We start from the raw sequence: 16,080 nt of genomic DNA, 5'->3' as shown, positions 1-16,080 counted from the left end.
GCTCAAGAATTATTGCCCCCCCTGATAAAGTTGAACAAAACAAGCTGTATAAAATACACAGCACAGATAATGAGTCTATCTTATGCCCAGACAATGGGAATTATTTCAAAACAAATGTTTAAAATGAGTAATACATGTTTTTTCCAGAAACATTAATTTCAAAATTATTAGATCCCCCACCTTTCTTTAAGAAAACTGAACAAAATAAAATCTGAAATGAAGTTCTGCTTTTTTTAAATATTACTCAGTCAAAAGGAACATTTTCTGGACTTGCTGTTTCACCAGGGTATAAAAAGAGGTAAACACACATAAACACTTTGGCCATCCACCACCATGGGGAAAGGCAAAGAAGTGACAAATTAGTATTGATCTTCACAAATGGTAAAGAATCCAAGGGTCACAGCTGGAGAACTGCAGAGTCTGGTTGCATCTTGGAGTCCTTGAGTCTCTAAATCAATAATTAGATGGTACATCCATGCCAAAAAGCTATTTGGAAGGGTTGCCAGAAGTAATTGATAACAAGAAACAAACTGAAGTGTCTGGAGTTTGCCAAATGCCATTGGGACTTTGACTAGAACTCGGTGCTATGGTCGGGTGAGACCAAAATTGAAGTGTGTGGCCACTCACACCACCAGTACGTTTGGCGTTGGAGAGGGATGCATACTCACACAAAAAAACGTATATTCACTGTGAAATATGGGGGTGGAACATTGATGTTGTGGGGTGGCTGTGATGCCACTGGGGCCCTTGTTAAGGACAAAGGTATCATAATCTCTACTAAATATCAGGATATTCTGGGCAAAAATCTGGCTGCCTATGCCAGAAAGCTACATCACGATTTGGTCTCTGGTGGACCTCCCAGCATGACAATGATCCTAAACACACCATTTAAAAATCAACTAAGAAATGTTTGAGAGAAAACAAAAATCAATGTTTTTCACTAGTTTACCCAGTTTTGGGGTATATAAAATATAACTAATTATCTGTGCTGTTTATTTTATATGTGGTTTTTTGTTCTTCATTAAGGGTGACAATAATTTGTGAGCGCACTGTAAGGTGGTAGAAGAAAACGGGAAGAAAAACAGTGCCAACAGGAAAAATAAGATATTTGAGGAACACAGCACAAGATGCTAGTAGAAACGTTTTTTTAGAAGAAATCATGTTGTGCACATTTTTTCCCTAGGCAAATATGACCCAGCTCCACCAACAATGGAAGTCAGGAATATCTGCGTGCCTCAGCAAATAATATGCTGTTATCTTAACTTATTGATTAGAGATTAGATGCACACAACAAAAGAGTGCTGGTAGACCAGGAATTCCACCAATCTTAATATATTCAGAGCTGCGAGCACCATCATTTATTGGCTGTAGATGGGATCCGCACAACAGAAGACAAAAGCACAAAATGAGGAAAGATTTCACGGAACTGCTAGTGGTAACCCAACCAAACCTATAAAGAAAAAACATTTGCGCAACATAATTATAATTGACATTTACAACCAGTTTCCTCTTATTTTAAATGAAGAGCTTTGCCACTACACTTCAAAGGAAAAAAAGCTATTTTCTGATAATAGATGAATGGATTGATAATTGCAGTCGTTGGGTGTTTATTCTTTTGTGTTAGCCATCAACCCATGTTTAAACCTATACATTTTAGTTGTTCTGGAAAGAAATACATTTGCATTTGAGCAACTTTTTTTCTTGCTTTTCAGCAAACATTAGCTTCAAAATATCAAGCGGCATTTGTTAAACCTGAGCGCAATTAACATTGCTCTGCATTTGCAACAAATAGATACAGAAAGAGTCAGCGTACTGTAACTGAATTGCAACAATAGGGTCAAACATTCCCCCTCTTACAGTTTAAACATGTCTCTGCACCTAACAAACCAGGACACAGCCCCCCTGAAAGCGTGGTAGATAACAGGGTTTTGTGAGCAAATAAGTCCTCCACTTTTCCACTGCTGGCAGTCCTCTCTGTTTAGATCTCCAATGCAGATCCACTGGTCTTCATACTCCTGGGATACACACCACTTGGCATGATCAAAGTGAGACCAGAACTCCACAGGTCCCGGCAGTTTAATTCTTTTGATATTTAAAACGTGTTCAGGAAGGGAGCAGTTCGAAGGCAGTTCATGCTCTTTTCGTTGCCAGGTTTCCGTCAACAGAGTAGTCTTTAAAACTTGAGCAGCCCAGCCAGTGTAGATGTCTGTAAAAGACAACCCTCAAGTATGTAAACAAAGTATAAATATAAGGCATTTAACAGCATCTACAATGGCTCTCCAGACAGGGCTCTTTCTTGGTTTAAAGAGAAAGGAAACACTCTGTGAAAAGTAAAAAAAAAGCTCTTACCGGTCTGGAATTTAATTTTACTGCCATTTTCACATTGTATAATGAAACATTTCCCCTTACTAAATGGTTTTCGGTGCTTTATTTTCCAATTAAGTTCTTTCAGAACTTTTTATGTTTTAATAACAATCACAACAGAACAACATAAAAGAGCTACTGGTAGTGATTGGAAAGCCCTTGTAGCAAGACAGTTTTAGAAGCGCAACATGTGTTTCTGCCCTACAGATGTGAACTACAAATGTGCAGTTTGTATGTTCTCCCCGTGTTTGCAGAGGTTTCCTCTGGGTGCTCCAGTTTTTGGTCCCACAGTCCAAAAACAACAGACTAGTTGGGTTAATTGGCTTTTGGGAAAATTGACTCTTGGGTAAGTGCTGTGTGTTTTTGTCTCTGTATGCACTGTGATGGCCTGGCATCCTGTCCAGTGTGTATCCTGCCTTTTCCCCTTTGCTTGCTGGGATAGGCTCTGGCTCCCCAGTGACTTTATAGTGGATAAAGTGGTTAGAACACTGATGGATGATTCACTGTAGGTAGAGTGGATTTTTCATCTCAAAACTATGCGAACTCTGTTAAATGATTATTTTGAACCTAGGTCTTGTTTTCTTGGGATGTATTCTGCTTCTAGCAATATTACACACTTTGCAGTTTATTGCTGGTGATATACTATCGAATATGATGTTTTATGTTATTGCAAGATTATGAAAACAGACACATATACTGTATGGTTTAAATATTTTTCCATTCTGATATTATTATTATTATTGCATCTAATCTGAAATTGATTTTTAACTAAGCTTAGTTAAAAATGATCAAACTAAGATTGTTTTTTGCCAAATCTGAAAAGTTTGTTTCAGTTTATATATTATATTGGTGGCTAATATACCATTATATAAACTCATTGTACCATGTAATGGATAGCTTTGAATAAAGTCAAGACCAAATTGTTTTCCCTTTTCGCTGTCTGCATTTTATTTTTAATGTTTGTCTGGGATGAAAAAATGTAATTTGTCTCGTTCTTCTTCTGTCATTTTCATGTTTGGCTCTTAATGTGCGGCCTTTTGCAAACCTGTACATGCAACCACTGGCCAAAATATAAGCAAAGCCCAATTCTGTAAAGAGTAAAAACTATGACCAGGAAGTGGCATGTACAGTATCTCACTGGTTCTGAAATATCTGTAGCATCTTGTAGTCGCATTGCTTTACAGGATTTGCAATCTTTACAATAACAATTGCAGCAGAGGTTGTGATGACAGTAAGGTGTGCAGGACTGAGCTATGTTTTTAATAGGACCAAAATCTGGGCAATTTTCTGGCCTGTGAAAGGTGATGGAAGTCTCTGTCATGTTTCTCAAGACGACCAAGCCACACTTTTAATGTGAGAGCACAGGAATTCAAAGGGCATTTAGCTAGCTTGTTTTTAGGTCTTAAAAGTGCATTTACTTGGGTTGCCTCCACACTTCCATAAAGAAGAGAATACGTGCTAAAAATGAATATGCATTTGGCAGTGGCCTGGCAACAGACGACTGCAAGGACAGAAGACTATAATACATCGCTAAGACAACACATTAAATCTGAATAAGTTCAAAGGGGCCACTTTGAATTGCAAATCACTGGAACGTAAGCATAACTACCATGGAGTATTTCAACATCTTTAAATGTGAATATATTTCTGGACGTTTAGAGAGTCAGAATCGACTGTTTTTATCTGACTCTCATCCTCAGTGCAGAATGCAAATCAGTGCTGTCGAGGAAGGTTTCTGAACTTTAACCAACTCCAAAATCAATGGGAAACCTACGTGACCAAACAAATGCTCAATTCCAGGAAAAAGATTCCAAATGCATATCCTGGTACAGAACCTTTGAAAAGGACAGTTGATATGTCAGATTGTAGTGAGTGTTTCATCACACATCTTTTTGTACAGTCTTCGTGGTTTTAAAAGAAAACCACTCTCACCATCCACAAAGAAGCGAGACTTGGCAAGGCTGAGGAAGGTTTCTCCCTGAGCTGACAGCAGTTTCCCCATCCTCCTCCCCTGCACCCAGGGCTTTACAGAGCCCTCGCAAATGCAGCTCATTCTGGGCAGTTCGTGGCGAAAGACTTCAGGCAAGGAGCAGTTGTACACGCGGGGGTTATAATACAACAGTTGCTCGGCTGAGGAAAAAGAAAGGAAAACAACTTTATTGTTGGCTAAATCGCATCCTCTCACTTGCAATGCAAACACCTTATGTTGTTACAACAGTAACCATTATACCCGGGCCAGAACACCCACAGCCCACAGAGGTGCTGGAGGGCTTCGGTTTTATTTTTTCATACCTTCATGTCACTGAACTGTGAGGAAAAATAAACTGTTCATTTTTGTATGATTAAAATCAATAAATACAAAACTGAGGAAGGTAACACTACAAACTGTCTTCTGTGGAATAAGGAGACAAAGAAGCTAGAAGGGGAAATTGTGTTCTCCATTGAGAAGAGAAACATTAAGTTTTTTGATGCAGAAGCAGTTAATTTGGATTTCCCCAGCTTCTTAACACTGCCTGCTATATCTGAAGACCCACCACACTCAATAATTCCATTGTAGTGCTGGGCTACAGCACAAGTCTGCAGTCCTATGAAGCAAGGACTACACATTCAATTTACCCCACACATTTCATTCTATGGCTCGGCTCACGGTTATGAAGAAAAAAAAAATCTAAGCTGGCCCAACAAATATTGAATCTGGTAAATGGCCTCGCAGATAAAACGTCATTGTCGTCTCTTTCAATTTGAACTGAGCAATACAAATAAAAATAAAATGGTATTTTGCTATTAGCATCATGCTAGCTTCCCTATGATGCGCACCTATCTGAGAGAATTGTGTCGATTTGTATGTGATACAGAGTGCGGTCTGGCCGTTCAGTTTCCCCGAGGAAGGCCAGCTGTACCCCCTTTCTGGGAATGGAGGGAAGTGGGGGACACTGTGACTGAGCCAGAAACCCTGAGTCTGGTCAAAGTGTAGGACTCCTGTGTGGACACACAAAGAGATATTACAACACACTGAGATAACAGATCACATTCTATGAATTAATATTTACAATGAACAGCAGTTATCTATTTATGAAGAGTCAGTAGATGATGGATTGCAAGTTATTACCCTTAACACAGTACTTTGAAAAGGTCAATAATAATAATAATAATTCCTTACACTTTTATAGTGCTTTTCTGGACACTCCACTCAAAGGTCTTTCCAGGTAATGGGGACTCTCCTCCACCACCACCAATGTGAAGCCAAAGTGTACACAGAACGCTCACCACACACCAGCTATTTAGTGGGGAGGAGAGCGGAGTAATGAAGCCAATTCATAGATAGGAATTATTAGGAGGCCATGACTGGTAAGGGCCAATGGGAAATTTGGCCAGGATGCTGGGGTAACGACTATACTCTTTGAGAAATGCCCTGGGATTTTTAATGAGCACAGAGAGTCAGGACCTTGGTTCTATGTCTCATCCAAAAGGACAGTGCCCTTTTAAAGTATAGTGTCCCCGTAACTATACTGGGGTATTAGGACTCACATAGACTGCAGGGTGAGCACCCCTGCTGGCCCCACTTACACGTCTTCCCAGGAGGTCTCCCATCCAGGTACTGACCAGGCTCACAGCTGCTGAGCTTTAGTGGGCTGCCAGTTGTGAGTTGCAGGGTGACATGGCTGCTTTCTAAATGTATAACAGGTTGATTTATACATTGTGTTTAAATTAGTAGTGGCAATGATAAAGATGATACTGATGTTTGTATCCCTGGAAGCAATGGGCACAAGGAAGGTGACACCCTGGACAAGAAGCCAATTAATCACAGGGCAGATGCAGACACTGACGCGCACACTAGAGCTAATCTTTTCTCAGAAGCCAATCAGCCAACCAGTATATTTTTGGACCGGGGCAGGAAACTGGAGCACCCAGAGGAAACCCTGGGAGAAAAGACAAGATGGCATCCTGAGTCCAAAATTGAGCCCAGGGCCCCAGTGCTGTAAGGTAGCAATGCTAACCACTGTACTACTGTGCTGGCTGGTTAGCAGCAGCAGCAGCAGCAGCAGCAGTGGTAATTTTATACCCACCCAAACTAGAATTGGCGATTTTATCTGTACATTTCTGCTCACGCCCATGACCTTTGACCCAAGGTTTGTCCAACCTCTTTTACACAGTCATACACCTATTGACCCTACACAATGATGTACAGGACTTTTCCAGCCCATCAAAGAACGTGTATTCCCAGTGCTGAGCCACTTATACTCCACTACTTTCGAAATTCTAATTGCCATAACATGGTCTTTTATAATTAATAATTATAAGTCTTTAGAAGACATTAAATCTAATAAACAATGAATCAATGTTAATTTTATACTGATTTTATTATATAATTTCTATTATAGTTTAATATAGAAAAATTGATTATGTTTTTGAAAGAATATTCGTAATATAGTGATACAAATGCATCACTTTCTATGCTATGCTGTGCTTTTCTATGAAATGCTAAGAAACACTTTCAAACAAAAATAACTAGTATCTAATTATCAGGGTTCATACTAGTGTTATCTCGCTAACTTGCTAAAATATCCTGTAGAATTCTTTAAACATCTTTCTCACAATGATTTCATTATCCTAAAAAAAACAACAATACCTCTTTATCAAAAGAGGGGCAAGAAGAAAGTGATCAGGCAACTTTATAAAGTTATTTAAAAGTGAGATGATTTGATAAGTTTTACAAAGAATACTTTAAAAAAAGTTCTTCTGATTGGTTTCTTTCTACATAAATAGAAGCATATTACCAGGAATATATAGATACAGGCTTGCAAACACTTTTATGTGCAAGCAGTTCAGGTGGGTAGCTGCGTCAGCATGTGTAGTCTTCAGAGGAACAAGTAATAGGTTTATTCCATGCTGAAAAGAGAAGAGAGAAACACATTTCAGCTGTGAAGCCTTCTTCAGGTTTGCTAAAGAAGAAGGCACACCTGCACACCTGAAGAAGGCTTCACAGCTGAAACGTTGTGTTTTCTCTCTGCTCTTTTCATCATGGAATAAACCTATTACTTGTCACTTATATGTGCATGTGTGTTTATTTGCTTGGACCTCATGATACTTCTGTAATGAATGGACAGTGTTAACCTTAGAAACAAAGGCACAATCCTTATAAAAGAACTCTGAAAGCAATCAAATCCAGTTAAAAGATGTTATTGTTATTCTGCTATCATACAGTGTATTGTAATAATGTGTTTCAAGAAAATTAGTTTGAAGGCTTACCAAACCACACAACAAGATAATGATATAGTGTTGCTTACTGTAGTAAACTATGATGAGAACAGTAGAATAACTAGGGAAGCTTCTGAGAACTTAATTTAACTTGATTTATCATGTTAAATGCAGGCTTGGAGCACAAAATATTCTCATGGATTTGCCTTCACAAAAGTCAAACTATTCAATACCATTCACACCCGATCATAACTATCATAACTTTCTGTAAGTAAGGATTCCATTGTACCAGTACATGTACATGCAATAAGGTTCAAGTTCTATGTCAATATGCAAGAACATATAAACTATTATCAAGGAAACAAGGCTTGATTAATACAGTAAAGATCATTTCTAAAGATAGTGTTAAACAGATCGTTACAGAAATTTAGTGCTTTGTAATCTGGAGATCTGAACTCAAATAAATAGTACAATTCCTGTTGTTTCATAATTGAAATTAATAGAAACTATGGCATAAAACAGCCTCTTCCTATACAATAGGAAAGAAGTAAATAAAGTTTCTTTGGTAGAGTGTATTACACTACGCACAACATTTACAGGCACATTTGCTTTTTACAGCATAAACTGGAACCTGTTTAACTTAATCCATTTTGTCAACATTGGTAATCTGGCCTGAGGTCCTTGTCCTCCTCCTCCCCCTAAGAATTTAACAGCATTGGCTCTTGACATGCTTCATCAGAGCAGAGGGGTGGAATGTAAATTGTTTTACAAACGCTGCGTGAAGCCGAAAGTGGACCCAAATGTGACGTACTGTAACAATCAAACAATCCTGTTTAGGTAGCATGAGGCTTAGAAAATTAAATAAAGAGAAAGGAAAATAAACTGTCTAGTAATTTAAATTCAGTTTGCATCAATATAACATTACTTTTTCACTACAATTCTGTTGACAGAGAACAGATTATTTGATCAGAAATAGTTCCAGTTTGCTGTTTGATTGTTGTACTGTCTTTTGATTGTTTGAATATTAATTTATGCATTTGTACACTTAAGTTTTAAATTGCTTTAAAAATAATGAGGTAGTGAACCCACCTACCCTGACAGGTAACAAACTCTTTGTTTTGTTTTTCTCACATAAAAATGTAGGAGAAAAAAATGTTTGACACTTCCACTTTTTGTTTAAGAGCATGCCTCTTAATCTTTGTGATTTTAATCTCATATGTTTATGAATCTTGGAATAATCTTTGTGTTTTTAATCATGTATGTTTATGAATCTTGGCATAATCCTTAAAAAGCCAACCAGACAACCCGCTTATGAATTCCATTTTGAGTACATGCAGCATGTTCAGAGGTGATTCAACATATTCATTTGCCTAGATTAATATGACAGTATAATTAGCAGGATTTTGAAAAAGTACCTTTTGTGTGTCCATAGTGCACTATATAATCCAGAGAAGGAGGGGCATCATTATACAGCATATATGCAGAGTTGTTTGACTATTGAAGGAGAACAAAAAAAATGAGATGGCTTTATTTCATGTTTTAAACATCAAAGATTCACAAGACAATAAACTGAATGTACTCTCAAACTCGCCTTACAAGTAGTCTATAGTCTGTATTAAAAATTGATTTAAATTTGGAAAGATCTCACTTTTTGTTTTTCTGTTATGCATAGGCTAGGTGAAAAAATCAATAATTAAGGTGGGTTCACTACTGTGAAGAATTCAGTTCGACTTAGTTCCTTTTTGTTAAGAATGCTGGCAGTACATCCATTGTATGACTCTGACAGTAATTATTTGACAGCTGAACCTTTGTAATGTTTGCAATGTCCAAAGATATTTTTTTTCATAACACAACAATTATGGTAACAAAGGATGCTGTCTAGGCTACAAAAAAGAACCTAGAATTGCCTGAATTTAGGAGCTTAGAGAATGAGAGAAGTCTGGTGTCTCTCTGCTCAGCTTTCTGGAGGGCATTTGTAATAATTGTTTTCAATACCACATTGAGCTGCTCTGTCACATTTTGCATTCCTGTAGTTAATAACATGGTAAATGAAAAACACATTTTTTTCATGAAATTCATATTTAATTGAATTTTAAGATTACACTGCCTGGTTTTACAGGTATATAAAAGAACAAATGTTGGTCCTGTGTGATCTTTGACCTCCAATAATTGCGTTTGCCCCACATTGTGATGTCTTAAATGATGTATTGAGTATTTCAATATTAAATTAAGTAAAGCTACTACATTTTATTGATTGGATTTGTAAATTTAATTTTTGATCTAGTCACATCCTTAACTATTTCAAAACAGAGTTTTAGGTAATGTATATGAAACACCTAATGAATTTAATAATTTACTATGTTGCTAACAACGTACCCACCCTAGAAGGATTTAAGGGGACCTAGACTACCCCACAGAAACAATTATCTCTTGAAGTTTACCACTGGTTTAGACCTTAAATAAACAGCTACAGATGTTATTCTCCAGAGCAGTGCTTTGTTCATTGTGCTAATGCACTAAACGTCTGGAATTTAAGTTTCAAAATTTCAACCATTAACCCCTCATGCCCAGAGCCTGGCCTGGGCACCAAACCTCCATAGATGGCAGACACAGCACCACTCATTACTATTCCTAGATGGAGGAGAAAGATCGGAAAGAGATGTGGGGAATATTTCCCAGGGCTTTGTGTGAACGCCAGTTTCCACTGCTTTGGACAGAATAGGGGTGCACCTTCACCGTACTGTTCCTTTACTATAATATTTGGGTAGGGTAGTATTTCTGTCAGTGTCTAACCTTACAGCACACAGACAATAATACAGTAATAATAGTGGTGTTTTTTTTTTGTTAGCCATGTATGCACTGTACTCTGTGCTGTGTCTCACCTTGTGTTTGTGCTCCTGGTACAGATGTTCCAGTGTTTTGCCAACGGCCGACTGACTTGTATTCACCAAGAACTTACTCAGTTGCCATTCTTTAACCGTAGGGTCCAAGTACATGTACTCGAGCCCACTTCCAACACTTCCAATTTTGTACTTGGGCAACTTGTAAATGATGAACCTGGAGGCAAACACAGTCAAAGTAAACATCATCAGCTGATAAGACTGAGAATGCAGCTGAAAGAAAAGGACAGATCATGTTGAAATACAGGTACTGTAGGTCAGGAACTGCAGGTAATGAGATACCCGCAGTTCCCAGAGACACACAAACCTCACAGGTGCTGAAGACAAGCTCAAAAGAGAAAAAGTGTAAAACCCCCTTTTCTCTGTTTAGCTGAAAAACAAAAGCTGTTAACTTATAATTATATAATTGCATTCATATAACACTTTTCAATTAAAGGGATCCCAAAATGTTTAACACACAACTGGATACCTTCTTCATCCACTACTGCACTTCTGAGGTATAAAAGTGAAAAACTGGAGCATAAATTGAATTAATGAGACGTTTCAGGAAGCCAGAGTATAGGCTCATATGGTATTTACCAAGGATATACAGGTGAACCTTTAATCTTAAGAACAACTATACTTCTAATTATATTTACAATAAAACAGGCTGAATTTTACATTTTTTTATTCCAGAGTAATTCACTGCAAATATTTGTGAAATAGTAGGCAAAACTTGTAAAATAGCATGTAGCGTATGAAAAAAGAAAATGATTGTTTTAATCAGTTTTTGAAAACTAGCTGGGTAGTGCAGAAAAAAAGTGGAGCAAATCTTGTGCTGAGGGAATTAAGTGTCTCACTGATACTGTACACATTGTGATTTACATTGGAGCAACAACTAGTTGGTGAATATGATCTTCAGTACAATCAATTTAAAGTGCACATATAATGAAGTCTCCATAAGGAAACTTGGAATGACAAAAAATACAGTAGTGGTGTGATGAGTTTTTCTACTGTGAGAAAAGAAAAGCTTGTTCATATAGCTGGCTTTGTTTAAGAACAGATCCTTCCCTCTGGATACCAATGTAATTTATTTTTTGATTATTTCAGTCTATTTTTGGCTCTCCCTCTAAAGGGTACTTTTTCTGCGTTGTCACGGCAACAACATGTGAAGTTTCCAAAAGAAGCCAGTAACCATGCTTTGTTCTCCTCAGGGAAAAGCCATCATTTCTATAAAGCCTATCTGGGTCACTCAGCATTAAAGGATTCCCACATTCAAAAATACATGCAATACTGAGTTTTTTTTTTGCTGTATTACCGTATATGTTTATCTTCCAAGCAGGTTCAATAAGAATAAAAACCTAAATAATAAGAAGCCTGAAAGACTAATGAGTGATAATAATTTTTAACTCATAGTTACTTAATTAATAAACAAATGTGTGTTTTCAACTATGTTTTATCCTGGAATGGAAAGGTTTTATGATATGTTTTTTAAAGAATATTATGTATTATTGTAAAACTATTGAGACCAAAAACATTTACATACTGTACATATATAACATCACAAACATAACTTATTACATCATACAACAATCATAACAATAAAAGCCCTACAATTGTTGACTTCCTCTACCTCCTACCCTTACGCAAAAATTCAAATTCCATCTGAGGCTTGCATTATATCTCCACATATTCTTTAAAATTGTATAGTCCAATGTCTTTCCACTGCCCAACTTTTTCACTTCCTAAAAGTACAAGAAATGTGTATACTTGCAAACTTGGTACTACAGTTGATTTCCCATATTGCAACAGGAGTTTCTTTAAAATTATAGCAGAGTAAATAAGAACTCAAACTAATGGGTATCTCAAAGAATGGCCATATACCGTATCTTGTAATAAGCATTGTGATAAGGTTAAAACAATATTACTTTTGAGAGTGAGGGATAACCCACTCTCTAATTGTACCTCCTATTTACAAACTTTCCAGTATTCCCAAACGGAATGAATCAGTAAATCACTTTTTATTTCACATTTAATACATAAATCCAATGTTTTAACATCAAATTTATTCGCTTTAGCTCATTCAAATACTGTGTTGATATTTGTGTTCCAACTAAAAGAATTAAGTCATACCCCAATCAAAAACCATGGTTCAAAAATAACATCAAAACCAAGCTGAAGGAGCAGTCTGTGGCCTTCAACTCTGGAGACCCTGGGCTGTATAGGAAAGCCAGGTATGACCTGGAGAGGGCCATCAGACATGCGAAAAGCGACTACAGAGACAGGCTTTAATCACAATGTGGGGACATTAACACAATCTCCTGAATGGCCTGAGGGCTATCACTAATTACAAAGGACAAATGGGTGTTATAACAACAGCTGATGATTCACTGCCTGACCACCTAAACAACTTCTATGCGAGGTTTGATACTCACAATACGGACCCTTCACCTGAAACACCCAGTGAGTCTGGGGAATTTGTGCTGCAGCTGTCTGAACAGGAGGTACGGAGAGCTTTTGGAAAGGTGAAGCCATGCAAGGCTGCCAGTCCTGATGGCATCCCCTCCTGTGTTCTAAAGGCATGCGGAGCACAGCTGACCCCTGTCTTCACTGTAATATTTAACATGTCACTATCCCTGTCTATTATCCCACTGTGCTTCAAGAGGACTACTATCGTGCCACTGCCTAAAGCAACCAAGGTGTCATGTCTGAATGAGTACCGCCCGGTGGCACTCACCTCAGTAGTCATGAAGTGCATGGAGTAACTGGTGATGGGACACATCAACAGTATTGCCCTGGACTCCCTGGCCCTTCACACCACTCTTGAGCACTTGGAAAAGAGGAACACCTATGCCAGGATGTCTTCAACACAATTGTACCAGGCAGCTGGTGGTCAAGGTCAGGGGTCTGGGCCTCAGCAACTCTATCTGCAACTGGGCACTGGACTTCCTGACAGGCAGACCCCAAGTGGGGTCAATACAGGGCCCCCCCCAGGACTGCTGCCTGAACCCCTGGCTGTATTCTCTATTTACACATGATTGTGTGGCTAGATTTAACAGCAACCACATCAAGTTTGCTGATGACACCACAGTAATCAGCAACAATCAGCAACAATGATGAAACCGCCTACAGGAGCGAGGTAGCATAGCTGGTGGAGTGGTCCCACAACGACAACCTCACACTTGACATCAGCAAAACAAAAGAGATTATAGTGGACTTCAGGAGGCACGGTGGACGTCACACACCCATCATCATTCAGGGGGCTCCAGTCGAAACTATCAGCACCCTCAGGTTCCTCGGCCTTCGGATCTCTGAGAGGCTGAGCTGGTCAGAGAACACTGCTGCCATCCTCACTAAAGCCCACCAATGCCTTCACTTCCTGAAACAATTCCAATTTTCACCGTAATACCATTGAGAGTGTCCTGACCGGTGGTATTATGGTGTGGTATGGTGGACACAGTACAGGACAGAAAAGCCATACAGAGGGTTGTGAGGTCCGCACAGAAAATCACTGGGACTGAGCTACCCTCCATCGACCGGATATATCTCGACCGCTGCCACAACTGGGCTTGAGCTATATTTCGGGACCTGATTCACCCTGGCCATGATCTGTTTTCACCCCTGGGTTCTAATAGGAGGTATCGCAGTATCAGAACACTAATAGATTCAAAAACAGTTTCTTCACCCAAGCAGTCTGCATCATAAACAGCTCAAATTAGCACCTGCACAAATTAGCACCTGCACTTTAAGGCACTGCACTGTTTGCACTATGTCCTGTCTTGGCTGTATTATAACCTCTATTGTCTAAATTTATTGTCCATGTCTGTTTGTCATTTGTGCCTATTTGTTTTCTTTTACTGAGTACGGCTGAATGAGTAAGCATTCCAATACACTTGTTGTACTGTATATGGCAAATAAAAAATCTTGAATCTTGAATGTTATTATTTCATATTGCATTGACTGTAAATCTATTAAATCATTAATAGTAATATCTACAGTAGTCATATCCAAACACTTAATAGCATGATTCTGCTATTATTAAACCTATCCAAATCTTCATTCCATTTAATCCATCTTTTCCAGATGAGAACTTTTTGAATACAATTTTTGCAATCTGCCTGTAATTTTAGATGCAGTCTGAGAGTCAAAATGTATGTTATTTATTTGGCTAAACTTAAATTATTCAAAATTATTCAAAGTTATGATATATAACAATCCCGATTTGAAGTGATTTAAAAGTATCTGTATTAGTTAAATTTAGTTTATTTTTCAATTCTGGAAAGAAGGTGATGTTCTTCAATAAGATCCTGTATGAATTGTATATCACCAAGTTCCCATTTTGGCCATGAAGTTTTTTCTGTCTGTATGGTCATCTATGGATTATTCTATAACACAGTGTTATCCAGAACTTAATGGGTTCTTTTCATTTTAAACTATGATTTAATCATATTTTTAATACAATCTTACAAGGAAAGAAAATGTGGTGAACGCTTTTAAAACTCCAAAAATTCTAAACCAAGCAACTCTTGACCAGCAGCATCTAGTTACTCAATCTGGTTTATTTTAAGCATTGTAAAACATCAGGGCATGTCTCGAACTCTACACGCAGCTCAGAGCAAAATAACAACACAACCTACCAGTCCACAGGTCTGCCAGCTTCATTCCTGCAGGAAATCTCTCCATAAGAAAAATGGAAACTCCAAAGGACTGCAGGAAGTAGAAACAGCCACATTATCCCAGAGTCTATTCCAAAACTGACTGGGGCTGATCAGTAGGATCGAATATACCCCAAACTGCTTTTTATTAAAATAGGGAAGTACTGCTTTTGATACAGTATCTGCTTCCTTTTTCTAGAAAAAAGCTGACATGTGCTTTAAGTAGGTAAGAGCCTGTTAGCAGTTGTCATAAAATACTTTCAGATATGTAACAGAGGAGAAGATAGGAGTTTCAAGATTGTCTTTGTTCTTTTTATTGTGTAGCACAGTAACTTTGACATCAACTTTGACAGGCCACTGAAAAACTTGAATATTATCTTAAGGCATAATGCTTGCTACAGAAATAATACAAAAACACTGAGAAATGTTACTTCAAGCCAAGATAAAGACCTCTCTGGGGAAAAAAATTACAGAAATCAAATGCATATTCTCAATTCTTTAAGAATTCAGTCACGTAAGGCTGTCTAAAAAGTTGTGTTTCTCTCATGATTCCACTCAGTGTTAACACACATTAATGAACAAATCAGGAGTATACATGATTTGTTTCCACTATACAACACCTGCAAACATTGAATCATTTAGAAAGATTGCTTTTAGAAACCCTTCTGTCCTGTTCCTAAAAAACAAAAACAAACCCAAACACTTAAATCCCACTGTGTAAAAGGGAGCATTAAAGAAGCATTAAACGTTTCCCTGTCTTTGTCATGGTGAGCCCTGTGTCTATGGGTTTTCATTCCTGCTGTACTCCCAGTTTCTTAATAGAAAACTTAATTGAACTAATCTAGCATAAAATAGAAATGTATCATTGTGTCTGGACACTAAAATATTGCAGAATTACTTTAAAAATGTGATCATTAACTTGACATTTCTAAAAGTTTAAGGACTAGGAATACTTAAGTAGTTCAAATTAATCAAAATATAAA

General features: G+C 37.8%; 1 protein-coding gene across 3 annotated transcripts; it reads right to left on the bottom strand.

Annotated features, from left to right (window-relative positions):
• Nucleotides 1-1,327: 1,327 nt before the first annotated feature.
• Nucleotides 1,328-15,263, bottom strand: dnase2b (deoxyribonuclease II beta). Of its 3 annotated transcripts, XM_088597534.1 has the most exons (7): nucleotides 15,080-15,193; nucleotides 13,180-13,290; nucleotides 10,446-10,620; nucleotides 8,979-9,057; nucleotides 5,182-5,343; nucleotides 4,297-4,494; nucleotides 1,328-2,206 (listed from the first exon to the last, which is right to left on the bottom strand). In XM_088597534.1, exons 3-7 carry the CDS (start codon nucleotides 10,557-10,559, stop codon nucleotides 1,854-1,856), a joined length of 906 nt encoding a protein of 301 aa, XP_088453660.1. In that variant the 5' UTR covers nucleotides 10,560-10,620; nucleotides 13,180-13,290; nucleotides 15,080-15,193; the 3' UTR covers nucleotides 1,328-1,853. The 3 variants fall into 3 exon arrangements, with proteins under 3 accessions (XP_088453660.1, XP_088453659.1, XP_088453661.1); XM_088597533.1 differs by lacking the exon at nucleotides 13,180-13,290 and having other exon boundaries at nucleotides 15,080-15,261; XM_088597535.1 differs by lacking the exons at nucleotides 5,182-5,343; nucleotides 13,180-13,290 and having other exon boundaries at nucleotides 15,080-15,263.
• Between the last annotated feature and the right edge of the window lie 817 nt (nucleotides 15,264-16,080).

Source organism: Lepisosteus platostomus, chromosome 11 (genome assembly GCF_059453375.1).
Source record: "Lepisosteus platostomus isolate fLepPlt1 chromosome 11, fLepPlt1.hap1, whole genome shotgun sequence".
NCBI classification, from domain to species: Eukaryota; Metazoa; Chordata; class Actinopteri; order Semionotiformes; family Lepisosteidae; genus Lepisosteus; species Lepisosteus platostomus.
This window is presented reverse-complemented; position numbering and strand designations above follow the sequence as displayed.

Excerpts from the sequence above, each read along its gene's own strand:
- dnase2b (XM_088597533.1), bottom strand. The coding sequence starts at position 15,174 with ATGTGGCTGTTTCTACTTCCTGCAGTCCTTTGGAGTTTCCATTTTTCT. Across the intron at positions 5,344-8,978 it reads GCACTATGGACACACAAAAG|GAGTCCTACACTTTGACCAG; the intron begins GTACTTTTTCAA and ends GTGTCCACACAG. Across the intron at positions 2,207-4,296 it reads GTCTCGCTTCTTTGTGGATG|ACATCTACACTGGCTGGGCT; the intron begins GTGAGAGTGGTT and ends TGTCTTTTACAG.